General features: G+C 43.1%; 1 protein-coding gene across 1 annotated transcript in view; it reads left to right on the top strand.

Moving 5' to 3' along the window:
• The window catches only part of LOC129699474 (3-oxo-5-alpha-steroid 4-dehydrogenase 2-like), a 28,485-nt gene extending 14,654 nt beyond the window's left edge, over positions 1-13,831 (top strand). The window contains exons 3-5 of the mRNA XM_055639296.1: positions 1,036-1,137; positions 6,540-6,690; positions 13,431-13,831. Coding sequence (XP_055495271.1) covers positions 1,036-1,137; positions 6,540-6,690; positions 13,431-13,497 — 320 coding nt within the window. The 3' untranslated portion in view covers positions 13,498-13,831. The remainder of the gene's footprint in view (positions 1-1,035; positions 1,138-6,539; positions 6,691-13,430) is intronic.
• The last annotated feature ends 356 nt before the right edge of the window (positions 13,832-14,187 follow it).

Here is a 14,187-nt window from a genome sequence, read left to right as displayed (position 1 = left end):
TTTCCATGAACCTGTCCAACTGTTTCTTAAACGATGGGATAGTCCCAGCCTGGACTACCTCCTCTGGCAGCTTGTTCCATACACCCACCCTGTGTGAAATACTTACCCCTTGGATTCCTATTAAATCTTCACCTTGAACCTATGTCCTCTCGTCCTCCATTTCTCCCACTTTGGCTATAAGACTCTGTGCATCTACCCGATCTATTCCTCTCATGATTTTGTATACCTCTAAAAGATCTCCCCTCATCCTATGCTCCATGGAATAGAGACCCAGCCTAGTTAACTCTCCCTGTAGTTCACACCCTCTAGTCCTGGCAACATCCTCATAAATCTTTTCTGAACCCTTTCATAATTATTCAAGAACCCATGTTCTTGATTAAGCCTAATTAAATGTTAACATGGACAGTTTAGATGCAAGGAGGAAGTTCCCTGGTTGCTTGGTATATGGAACCCTGTGTTTTCCGCCTTGACATGGGGCCATGCTATTTAGAACTGAAGAAAATGCGGTACCGGCAATATATTTTTTAATTCTAAAGGATCAAAGGAAAGCGGGAGAAATAGTAGGATGATAGATATGGTATACCTACATGAATGATTGATATCAGCTGTGGTAGTGTTGAATGGTGGAGCAGGCTAGAATAGACCATTATTCCTAATTTCAATATTTTTGTAGAAGTGTGTACGTAAAACCAAATACAATTTAATATGATTAGCAGAGTTAGTTTGTACAGTACCTGATATTTACTCGTGCAAAATGTTTTGCTCCTTTAATCTCATGGGACTTGTGTTAGACCCTTCATTTAAATTATAACATATTAATACTTTGAATTTTGGGTTCCTGAAGCATCTATACTTGGGTGAAAGCAGGAGAATTAACACAATCTAAAGGGTTGAATAGAAGACGGATAAATTGGATGAAGCCACATTGAAGACTCAAAATATTTGATGAATTCTCAAGACAAATACAACAAGAATGGAATTGAATGTTTTTATTTCTCTACTGTGTTTCAAGAGACTTTCATGTTTGTTTTCCAGGGATATTGCTATTCTTGATGGGAATGGCCGCCAATATTCATAGCGATAATTTGTTGCGCAAATTGAGGGAACCAGGAGATTTGAGTTATAAAATTCCTCGAGGTAACCTTTCCTACTATCTTTTAAAATAGTAACTGAGTTTTGCATCCAAGTTCTATTCATTCCATTATCACTTCTATTTCATTTCATGTTAATGAATCAATGGCCTATACTTGTATTTTTTAAGATACTTCACTGTACATATTAAAACATGGAATATGTGATTATCTTTTGGCCAAATTCTCCTGTAAATTGCTGTTATATATATGTTACATTCAAACAAAATACTAGAAATATTCAGAAGGTCTGGCAACAACTGTGCAGAGAGAATCTGTTGATGTTTCAGTTGGACTGGTCCAGGTTCAGTCTATAAACTGACAGCATGAAGAAGAGTCCTGACCCAAAACATTGCCTATCATTGCCCTAAGCTGTTCCACTTCTGAGGCCCCTCCCAATCCCCCACCCCCACGAAGAGGAAGATGGTCCACCATATTGACACTGATTTGCAGCCGAGCGTGGCCAATGAGATAAAGGGCTGGAAAGCTGCACCTTTATTTATTTATTTATTGCCAGTGCTAGTGTTGAGTTATTGGATTAAAACACTATTATTCTGAAATGGAGGGCAAGGAAAATTACTGAAGGGAGAACCAGTGGATGTGTTATATCTGGACTTTCAGAAGGCTTTCGACAAGGTCCCACATAAGAGATTAGTATACAAACTTAAAGCACACAGTATTGGGGGTTCAGTATTGATGTGGATAGAGAACTGGCTGGCAGACAGGAAGCAAAGAGTAGGAGTAAACGGGTCCTTTTCACAATGGCAGGCAGTGACTAGTGGGGTACCGCAAGGCTCAGTTCTGGGACCCCAGCTATTTACGATGTATATTAATGATTTGAACGAGGGAATTGAATGCAACATCTCCAAGTTTGCGAATGACACGAAGCTGGGAGGCAGTGTTAGCTGTGAGGAGGATGCTAGGAGGCTGCAAGGTGACTTGGATAGGCTGGGTGAGTGGGCAAATGCATGGCAGATGCAGTATAATGTGGATAAATGTGAGGTTATCCACTTTGGTGGCAAAAACAGGAAAGTAGATTATTATCTGAATGGTGGCCGATTAGGAAAGGGGGAGATGCAACAAGACCTGGGTGTCATGGTACACCAGTCATTAAAAGAAGGCATGCAGGTGCAGCAGGCAGTGAAGAAGGTGAATGGTATGTCAGCATTCATAGCAAAAGGATTTGAGTAAAGGAGCAGGGAGGTTCTACTGCAGTTGTACAGGGTCTTGGTGAGACCACACCTGGAGTATTGCGTACAGATTTGGTCTCCTAATCTGAGGAAGGACATTCTTGCCATAGAGGGAGTACAGAGAAGGTTCACCAGACTGATTCCTGGGATGTTAGGACTTTCATATGAAGAAAGACTGGATAGACTCGGTTTGTACTCGCTAGAATTTAGAAAATTGAGGGGGGATCTTATAGAAACTTACAAAATTCTTAAGGGGTTGGACAGGCTAGATGCAGGAAGATTGTTCCCGATGTTGGGGAAGTCCAGAACAAGGGGTCACAGTTTAAGGATAAGGGGGAAATCTTTTAGGACCGAGATGAGGAAAATATTTTTCACACAGAGAGTGGTGAATCTCTGGAATTCTCTCCCGCAGAAGGTAGTTGAGGCCAGTTCATTGGCTATGTTTAAGAGGGAGTTAGATGTGGCCCTTGTGGCTAAAGGGATCAGGGGGTATGGAGAAAAGGCAGGTACAGGATACTGAGTTGGATGATCAGCCATGATCATATTGAATGGTGGTGCAGGCTCGAAGGGCCGAATGGCCTACTCCTGCACCTATTTTCTATGTTTCTATGTTTCTCTGTTTCTATGTTTGAAGTAAAAAGGCACTGCCTGCAAATAGTTGTTTGGGTGCTTTGGCTTGAAGTTGAAAGGCACTAATTACTGCAAATGGTGGCGGGTGATTTGGCTTGAAGTTGAAATGCACGACTTACTGCAAATGGTGGCTTGGGTGCTTTGGCTTGAGGTTGAAAGTCACTAATTACTGCAAATGGCGGCTTAGGTACTTTGGCTTGAAGTTAAAAGGCACTACTGTAAATGCACTTCCTGTTTGCACTGTATATTGATTTAAGATAAAATGCTACTACTTACGGCTGTGATTTTTGGCCATCTTACTCAGTTATTAGTGTTTAAAAAATGTTGAGAATCTCTCTCCTGTCAATCACGCCCTGAAAGCCACACCTTTTCTGGTGGGAGGGGGAGGGGTTATAAAACCCGGAAGTGTGGATGTGGCTCAGTCTCTGCATGATGGGGAGGAAGAGGTCTTGACTGTCTGAGCTGTGAATCAACTGAACACACTGAATGTCTACTGAACTGTGAGTTTGATGTTTTGTGCGGTTTTATGGAGGTTTCACCCTGCATGAAATGGTATGAAGCTGCATTTGAATTTGGTGGCCTTCGACCCTGCTTGAAATGGAATAAACTGCACTTGAATTTGGCGGCCTTGCATCCTGCTTGAAGTGGTATAAAACTGCACTTGAATTCAGTGGCCTTGCACCCTGCTCATAGTGGTAAGAAACTGCATTTGAATTTGGTGGCCTTGCACCCTGCTTGAAATGGTAGGAACATGGATTTGAATTTGGTGGCCTTGCACCCTGCTTGAAATGGAATATCAAGGAATAGTCATGAGTCAACTGCCAGCCCACCAGCCGTGAGTTAGCTGCCAGCAGATCAGGCTTGAGGGACTGAGCTGCCACCCCAAGAACCCATAATAGCACTCCAGAAATCCCCCCACTGGCCACCAATATTGGAATTGGTGGAAAGGTGGAATATTGCGTCGGGGGACCAGCCCTCCCAACGGGTCCCACTTAGTCTAGTAAAGGCCTATGAGAGTGTCAAAAATATTATACACCCTGCAGGGCTCTCACTTAATTTTTTTTTCTCTGTTGTCAGTCGGGCAACCTTGGCAGCTTTTTAAGTTGCCAAATGACAGTTTAGGTGGTCATTTAAGATGGCTTGCATGACGCGTGCGATAATGTGCTCGAACGAAGTGTGTAGTTACCAGTCGGAATTATGCTCGGTGAAGCATTCACATATTATTTCTGCTTCAAATAGTCATAAACTAAACATATTCACCAATCAAGACATGATATATCCCACAATGACATGCAGCAAAATTATATACCGTATCTCAACTCTTTGTACACATTGCAATGAATGCAATTTCTATTAGGGATAGATGGCGGGGGCAGGGGATGAGGGGGGGGGGGGGGGGGGGGGGACGGGGCAGGTGAATTAGTACGCGTTGGTTGGAGTAGGCAAAATTGTGAGGGGAGCACGGGGGATGTCGCTGGTGTTGAATGGGGGGTTCAGTACGGGATGAATGGGGGTAGACAAAAGTGCTGGAGAAACTCAGCGGGTGAGGCAGCATCTATGGAGCGAAGGAAATAGGCAACGTTTCGGGTCGAGACCCTTCTTCAGACTGTTTCCCCCCCCCCCCCCCCCCCCCCATTCCTCTTGAATGGGACCTCTTGAATGGGAGGATCAGTACAGGATGGATGGGGGGGGGGCGATCAGCACGGGATGAATAGGGGGTGGTGGGTCAGTACAGTGTGGATCGGAGGGTCTGTGCAGGATGAATGTGGGTTCACTACAGGATGAATGAAGGGAAGATACAGGGTAAATGGAGGGTGGGTCAGTACGGGATGAATACGTGGATGAGCACAGGATGGATGGGGATCAGTACAGGATGGATGGAGAAGTGTAGGATGGATGGGGAGGTGGCAGGAGAATCAATGCGAGGTTGATAGGGTGATCAGCGCAGGATGAATAGATGGGGGTGGGGGGGGGAGCACAGGGGATGTCAGTGAGGACTGAATAGAGGCGGGAATGGGGATCAGTGCAGGATGGAGAGGAGGGGTCACAGGATAAGGATGGGGAGGGTGGGGTGGAAGGGGCGTGAGAGAGGAGGGGGGGGGGGGGAGGTGGGTATATAGCTATAGGATCTTTGGTGCATCTGCTTCAGAAGGGTCGAAGCGAATGACAGTCCCGCACAGCGGCAGCAGCGGCCGCGATAGTGGCTCTCTCTCCTCCTCCTCCCTGATAGCGGCCGCTGCTTGCAAATCCGCTAACGGCGCTTTAAAAACAAACCCTCCCGCATGCCGAGGCAGGGAGGGGAGACCTCGGCGTGCGAGAGGGTTTGTTTTGAAAGCGCTGTTAGCGGGTTTGCAAGCAGCGGCCCTTATCAGGGTGGGCGGGGTGCGGGAGGAGATGGAGCCGCTAACGCGACCACTGTTCGGGGCCCATTCATTCGCTCCAACCCTTCGTCACCACGCACCTAGTATCTTTGCCCCGCACGACAGCCGTCGCCGACTCGAAACGTTGCGTTCCTTTTCTCCAGAGATGCTGCCTGACCCGCGGAGTTACTCCAGATTTTTGTGTCTATCTTCAGTGTAAACCAATTGCCAAACCGGGCAAAATGACTCGCCGTTTAGGTTGCCCGGCGGCACTTTGGGTGGTCAGTGGCACCCGGGCAACCGCTAATTTTGAGCCCTGACAGTGCAAGCCTGTGGGGACGGCGAAAAGGGGGGGGTGGGGGGACCAGGCGATCTTTGGCTTCAACCAGCGTGACAGAGCCGGGGCTGGGGGTGGGGGGGTGGAAAGTGGAAGAAGTGAAATCGCTAGCGAAACGGTAAACATCTCGGTGTTTTTGGAGGAGAGCCAGGCGGCAGCAGCCGTTATGGTCGTGCTGGGCACAACTTGAGGCGAAAAAAATGTGCACAGCGTGAGGCAAAAAAAATGAGTGAGTTGGAGGGGGGGGGGGGGGGCGGGGCTTGTATTAAAAATGTGTACAGAAAAATGACTAGATTTAATGAGGAGTGGATGAGCGAATGTAAAAGAGAAATCGCTAGCGAAATGGTAAAAATCTCGGCATTTTTGCGTCTGGTTTTGGCAGAGTAACGAATGAAAGGCCAAAAACACACACACCACACACACACACACACACACACACACACACACACACACACACACACACACACACACACACACACACACACACACACACACACACACACACACACACACACACACACACACACACACACACACTATAGGAAGTGAATTAATAATACTTAAGTAGAAGGGTGCACTTTAATATGACCACATTTCACACTTTTCAATTTGTGTAAATTGTGCTGCTTTAACATTAAACTGGGTTATAAGAATATAACAACCATGAGAGATTTATTGAGCATAGTAAATGCTCAATTGTTTTTGGAATTTGCTGCTTGTTTAAGGAAATGACTACCTGGTTTGTGTTTGGTTACATAGTACTTAGTGCTGATTCCTGAAGTGAAACAATAGTCAAAGGAAATTGATTTTGTATCAAGATAACAAGGACTGTGTGACACTAAATGATCCATGACTATAATCATAATCTATCTTTATGGTTTTGTTTTTGCAGGAGGATTATTTGAATACATTTCTGCAGCAAACTATTTTGGTGAGATTGTGGAGTGGTTTGGTTATTCTCTAGCAACCTGGACATACCCAGCTTTTGCCTTTGCTCTGTTCACAGCCCTCAATTTGGGCTCCCGTGCTGTGCACCACCACAGGTAAATTGACAGGAGTAAAATGTAATCTATCTATTTTACTAAATGTCTGATCTTGACCACTTCCTGGTGTTCTGTATATTGATTTTAGAAAAAACGCTGCCATTTAGGGCTGTGGTTCTTGGCCATCTTACAAGTCCCCCGCTGTGCAACACAAGAAGATTTTTCCCATCAATGAAAATAAATTAGTTATTAGTGTTTAAAAATGTTGAGATTCTCTCTCCTGAAGGCCATGCCCCTTCCAGGGTGACTATAAAACCCGGAAGTGTTGAGTGCCTATGTCAGTCTCTGCAAGATGGGGGAGCGAGAGGGTCACGTCTCTCATTCTCAGCTGTGAATAACACTGAACACATGTTACTAAACTGTGAGTGTGGTTTAAGGTGCCCTTAATGTGGTATGAAATAAAGCACAGCAAATGGTGGTTGGTGGTGTTTGGTTTGAAATAAAGCACTGCAAAAGGTGGTTGGTGGTGGTTGGTTTGAAATAAAGCACCGCAAATGGTTATTGGTGGTGGTTGGTTTGAAAGAAAGCACCGCAACTGGTGGTTGGTTCGAAATAAAGCACTGCAAGTGGTGGTTGGTTCGAAATGGCAAATGATTAAAAGTCTAAACTTGACAACTTCCTGTTTGCACTGTATATTGATTTTAGATAAAATGCTACCACTTACGGCTGTGACTTTTGGCCATCTTACTCAGTCCCCCTCCGCTCATCAGGTGCAGAGGATTCTTCCCATCGATGAAAAATAAAAGTGTTATTAGTGTTTAAAAAATGTTGAGAATCTCTCTCCTGTCAATCATGCCCTGAAGGCCACGCCCCTTCCAGTGGGATGGGGGAAGGATTATAAAACAGGGAAGTGTGGGTGCGGCTTAAAATGGCATGAAACTGCACTTGAATTTGGTGGCCTTGCACCCTGCTTGAAGTGATCGGAAACTGCACTTGAATTTGGTGACCTTGCACCCTGCTTGAAATGGCATGAAACAGCACTAGCATTTGGTGGCCCTGCACCCTGCTTGACGTGGCAGGAAACTGCACTTGAATTTGGTGGCCTTCCACCCTGCTTGAAATGATCGGAAACTGCACTTGAATTTGGTGGCCATGCACCCTGTTTGAAGTGCTATGAAACTGCACTTGCATTTGGTGGCCTTGCACCCTGCTTGGAATGGAATTTCAAGGAATAGCTGTGAGTCAAATGCCAGCCCACCAGCCATGAGTGAGCTGCCAGCACATCAGGCTTGAGTGACTGAGCTGCCACCCCAATAATCCATTTGGCCCACAATGTCCATACTAACCCTCTGGAAACCAGTCCCTTCAGCCCACAACACCCATACTAGCGCTCCAGAAAGCCCCCTCCCTTCCCTCACTGGCCACCAAAATTGGAATTAGCGGAGAGGTGGAATATTGCAATGGGGGACCAGCCCTCCCGTGTGAACATGGGACCCAACGGGTCCCACTTAGTCTAGTTTGTATTATTTTGTTGCAGTAATCGACATGTAATTGCAATATAACAATTTTGGTTTGAATGAAATCCTCATCAGAATTTAATATACTGGGGTAGATTTGTGCTTGTTTTAAAGACCCATTACAAATCTATCCAAACATTGTGTACTTACAGAATATATAAAATTTAGAACATGTAAAAATTTGAACCTGTTTGTTTCTTATCATTGATCTCGAGAACATGATGTGCTAGGCTACATTTGGAGATTGTCCAGATTTTGTTTTGTTAAATCTTGTCAGTGTTTACCAATGCTCTTGGTATACCAGTGTAAGTTAAGTTTGTACATCATAATATTTGTCTCTGATTCCTCGTAACATCTGCATGCTGATCTGCATTTGTTGGGAATCGATGTTGCCTATCCTTGGGGTTCTTATATCTTTCACTAAAGAGACTTTCTTCGAGAAAAATTACACATTTACAGTTATAATAGAAAAGTCATAGAATGATACAGTGTGGAAACAGGCCCTTCGGCCCAACTTGCCCACACCAGCCAACATGTCCCAGCTACACTAATCTCACCTGCCTGCGTTTGTTCCATATCTCTCCAAACTTGCCCGATCCATGTACCTGTCTGTTTCTTAAATGATGGGATAGTCCCAGCCTCAACTTCCTCTTCTGGCAGCTTGTTCCATACACCCACCACCCTTTGTGTGAAAATGTTACCCCTCAAATTCCTATTAAATCTTTAATAAATCTCTATGGCAAGAATGTCCTACCTCAGATTTGGAGACCAAAACTGTGCACAATACTCCAGGTGTGGTCTCACCAAGACCCTGTACAACTGCAGTAGAACCTCCCTGCTCCTATACTCAAATCCTTTTGCTATGAAAGCTAACATACCATTCGCTTTCTTCACTGCCTGCTGCACCTGCATGCCTACTTTCAATGACTGGTGTACCATGACACCCAGGCCTCTCTGCATCTCCCCTTTTCCTAGACGGCCACCATTTAGATAATAGTCTGCTTTCCTGTTTTTACCACCAAAATGCATAACCTCACACTTATCCACATTATACTGCATCTGCCAAACATTTGCCCACTCACCCAGCCTATCCAAGTCACCTTGCAGTCTCCTAGCATCCTCCTCACAGCTAACACTGCCACCCAGCTTCGTGTCATCTGCAAACTTGGAGATATTGCCTTCAATTCCCTCATCCAGATCATTAATATATATTGTAAATAGCTGGGGTCCTAGCACTGAGCCTTGCGGTACCCCACTAGTCACTGCCTGCCATTGTGAAAAGGACCCGTTTACTCCCACTCTTTGCTTCCTGTTTGCCAGCCAGTTCTCTATCCACATCAATATTGAACCCCCCCGCAAATCTAAAGAAGTGGGGGGTTTATCATTACCTAACTTTATATATTACTACTGGGCAGTGCATATTAAGAACATAATATACTGGCTAGATAGTTCCACTCAGCAGTTGGAGTGGATAAGAATGGAGAAAGAGGAGTGCTATCCGCACGATATAGGAACGATCCTGCTCTCACCGATAAAATTGAATAGTATAATATATAAGAAGAACCCAATTATTCACAATATAATAAGAATTTGGAAACAAATAAAAGCATCCTTGAAATTAAATAATTTATCAGTACTAACCCCACTACTGAACAACCCCGCATTCAAACCTTCTCTCATCGACAACACATATCAGCAATGGGATAGACTGGGGATTAGGAAAGTAGGGGATATGTATGAAGTGGGCAAACTGTTATCATTTCAACAATTAAAATTAAAATTTAAATTGAAGGATAATCAATATTTTAAATATATACAGGTATGTGACTTTATGAAGAAACATACACATAGATTTCAAACTATATTTTTAGATCCTTTAGAAGAAGCAATGAATATTAAGGCTGATTCACAAAAATTAATATCATACTTTTATAATAATATATTAAATAGAGAATCACCCTCAACAGAAGCATTAAGGGAAGATTGGGAACAAGAGCTAATGACAAAGATCTCGAAGGATAGATGGGAAAAATATTTGATGAACACACATAACTGTTCTATTAATGCAAGACACAATTTAATTCAATTCAAATTATTACATAGACTATATTATTCAAAAACGAGGTTGAACAAATTTTATCCAAACGTCTCTCCCAGATGCGATAAATGTTTGTTTCAAAACGCTAATATAACACACTCATTTGTTGGATGTACAAAGTTGAATAAATTTTGGAGTGATATATTTGATATATTTACAAAGATTTTCAAGTCAAGAATAGAACCCAAAACGGAATGGATTATATTTGGAATAATAGGAGAAGATACCAATTTAAATAAAGATCAAAATGTTTTTTTTAATTATGGGTTAATAATTGGAAAGAAATTGATACTTAAATTTTGGAAAAGTACAACCACACCAACTGTTAAAATGTGGATTAGGAATATGATGGACATAGCACGCCTTGAAGAAATGAGACTCCGACTAATAGATAAATATGACCAATTCTTAAAGAGTTGGTCTCCTTTCATCGACTTTTTGGAATCATGTGATGCAGCGGTGCCGTAAGGATTGCCGATTTCAGTTCATGACGCGGATAGATCTACATCTCCGAATACAGATTTGAAAAATTCTCTTTTAAGGGGCCTTCTCTTCTATTGCTACTCTCCTCTTTCTCTCTTCCTTTTTTTTATTTTTTATATACACACTTCACGTTTTTCTACTCTCTGCCATCTATTTTTCCACTTTTTCCCCTTTCTATTGCTTTCTTTTTCTTGATCTGCTTACTTTTTTCTTATAACATAAAACTAGAGGTTGTACATAGAATGGATTACGGTATTACATAGTTGGCACCTAAAATTAGGCGCCACTGTACTGTTTTGTGCTGTATTAACTTCTAATAAATAAACAAAAAAAAAAAAAAAAAAAAAAAAAAAAAAAAAAAAAAAAAAAATATTGAACCCCCAATGCCGTGTGCTTTAAGTTTGCATACTAATCTCTTATGTGGGACCTTGTCGAAAGCCTTCTGGAAGTCCAGATACACCACTTCCACTGGTTCTCCCCTATCCACGCTACTAGTTACATCCTCGAAAAATTCTATAAGATTCGTCAGACATGATTTACCTTTCATAAATCCATGCTGACTTTGTCCAATGATTTCACCACTTTCCAAATGTGCTGCTATCCCATCTTTAATAACTGACTCTAGCAGTTTCCCCACTACCGATGTTAGACTAACTGGTCTGTAATTCCCCGTTTTCTCTCTCCCTCCCTTCTTAAAAAGTGGGGTTACGTTTGCTACCCGCCAATCCTCAGGAACTACTCCAGAATCTAAAGAGTTTTGAAAGATTATTACTAATGTCCTTATGTCCTCTGGTCCTCGATTCACCTACTCTGGGCAAGAGATTCTGTATATCTACCCGATTTATTCCTCTCATGGTTTACTGTAATGGGCCTGTCCCACTTACTCGACTTTTTTGGCGACTGCCGGCACCCGTCATAGGTTGTTGCAGGTCGTCGAAAATTTTCAACGTGTTGAAAATCCAGCGGTGACCAGAACAAGATTGGACTCTTTGGGCGACTACTCACGACCATACAGGCTTCATTCACCCCACGATATGTCGCCAGGGTGTCGCCTGTATGGTCGTGAGTCGTCTCCTCAGTCGCCCAAAGAGTCGTAGCGTCTTTCTGGTCGCCTTTGAATTTTCAACATGTTGACGACCTATGACGAGTGTCGGCAGTCGCCAAAAAAGTTGCATAGGTGGGACAAGCCCATAAGTGTTTTTGGAATACCATTCTTCCGGTTGAATTTTTTTTAAACTGTACTTAGAAAACAGTTATAAATGCTTCCCATTATAATTCTACGTTGCTTGTTCATGTTTTCTTCTAATTGTATTTGCGACCTTTCAATTAATTGTTCTCTAATCTATTTGAGACATTCTGGGCATTGAATGTGAGTCAAGAAATTGTGTTACAGCTTTTTAGGACTTTGGTTAGGTGGCGTTTAGTGGAAAGTGTGCAGTTCTGTTCGCTCTGTTACAATTAGGAAATGGAGGCTTTGCAGAGGGTGCAGAAGATGTTTACCAGAATGCTGCCTGGATTAGAGGGTATTAGCTCTCGGTAAAGGTTGAGCATACGTGGATTGTTTTCTCTGGAATGTCTGAGGCAAAGGGGAGACCTGATTAAACTATATGGGACTCTTGCCGGAGATGTGATTGTTTTCAGGATCGTATCTCCGGTCGCTCTGTGGCCTAACATCATGGAGCTGGCGGCTTTGCTCGAGACTGACTTTGAGCCCCACTGCTGGGCTGTGATTTTTGCCATCGGAGCATGCAATCCCTTGCCTGGGATCGACTCCCCAACCGCGGCCTGCGGATTTCAACATCGAGGAGCTTGCAGTCTCAGGTAGAGACTGATGTCGGGAAGCTCCAAGCCACAGGGGGTTCGATCAGCCTCGACCCGGGATCCGTTCGCCCGGCTCGGGGGAGCTGAGGTCCCGTCCCCCCCCCCCGATGCGGGAGCCAAGATCGCCCCGACAACGGAAGGTTCAAGTGCCCTGACCGCGGGAGAACAAAGATTGAAGAAGATTGAACTTTTGCCTTCCATCACAGTGAGGAATATGGGGGAGTCGCTGTGGCGAATGTTCATGTTAAACATTTATTTGTGTGTCTTGTTGCTCTTTATTGGTATGATTGTATGGCAAATCAAATTCCTTGTATGTTGGAAAACATACTTGGCTAATCAATTATTATTATGAATATGATAACATTTATGAGAGGCAAAGATAGGTTTAACCGTCTGAATCTTTTCCTAGGGTAGAAATGAGACCGGATAGCTTTACGGTAAGGGGGACAAAGTTTAAAGGAGTTGAAAGCAACAAGCTTCTTTACACAGGGTGGTGGGTGCCTGGAGTGTGCAGCCAGGGATGGTAGTGAAGGCTGAGACGAAAGTGACATTTAAGAGGCTTTAGATGGGCACACGGAATGAAGGGATTTGAATCGCATGCAGGCAAGGAGATTAGTTTAACTTGGCATCATGTTTGGCACGGACATTGTGGGTCAAAGGGCCTGCTCTTGTGATGTACTGTTCTATGTCCTATATAGAAGTTATAGTCTTGTCTGTTGGTATTTTACTAAAGAGCATGTGTATATGAATTGAAATAATTTGCAACTTGCAAAATTCCAACCATAGTTTAAAACTAGTTGTATTCTTGACAAAAAAAATCTATATTTTTTTACGAAGACCAACTGAATAAATGTTTATCTTTTATTTATTTTCTTTTTCAGGTTTTATCAGCAGAAGTTTCAAGAGTATCCAAAATCTAGAAAAGCTTTAATTCCTCTTCTGTTTTGAAATAATAGTACAAGCTTACCAATTTTCCCTCTTAGTGTTGAGATTTTGTGCTGCAATGATAATGTACTTTGTATACTTAAAATCATTGTTGTCACGCTATTCTTTTGAAGAAAGTAGTGTTTAAAGTAATGCAGATTGCTTGTTAATTTAACTCCAGTTTTAAATATTTAGCTGAGCTTTTCCTGTTTTGGGAATCAAATACTCAATAAAATTGTGACAGCTGTATGATTATTCCTACTGAATTCCATTATTTTTTGGTTCGATTTGTGTTTGAAGGAACAAAGCTTGTATTTGACTTCATAATTGAATTAAATTAAAGACTAATTGAATGAAAGACTAATTGCATTTGTGAAACATCAGCTTATATGGAATACTAGATTAAGTTGGACCCGTTGGGTCTCATGTTCACACGGGAGGGCTGGTCCCCCGATGCAATATTCCACCTCTCCACCAATTCCAATATTAGTGGCCAGTGGGGGGGCTTTCTGGAGTGCTGGTATGGGTTCTTGGGGTGGCAGCTCAGTCCCTCAAGCCTGATCTGCTGGCAGCTCACTCACAGCTAGCGGGCTGGCAGTTGACTCATGACTATTCCTTGAAGTTCCATTCAAGCAGGGTGCAAGGCCACCAAATTCAAATCCATGTTCCTACCATTTCAAGCAGGGTGCAAGGCCACCAAATTCAAGTGCAGTT

The sequence above is a fragment of the Leucoraja erinacea genome, chromosome 8 (assembly GCF_028641065.1).
Source record: "Leucoraja erinacea ecotype New England chromosome 8, Leri_hhj_1, whole genome shotgun sequence".
In the NCBI taxonomy this organism is placed as follows: domain Eukaryota; kingdom Metazoa; phylum Chordata; class Chondrichthyes; order Rajiformes; family Rajidae; genus Leucoraja; species Leucoraja erinaceus.
Note: the sequence above shows the minus strand (reverse complement) of the source record. Positions and strands in the feature narration are given on the sequence as shown.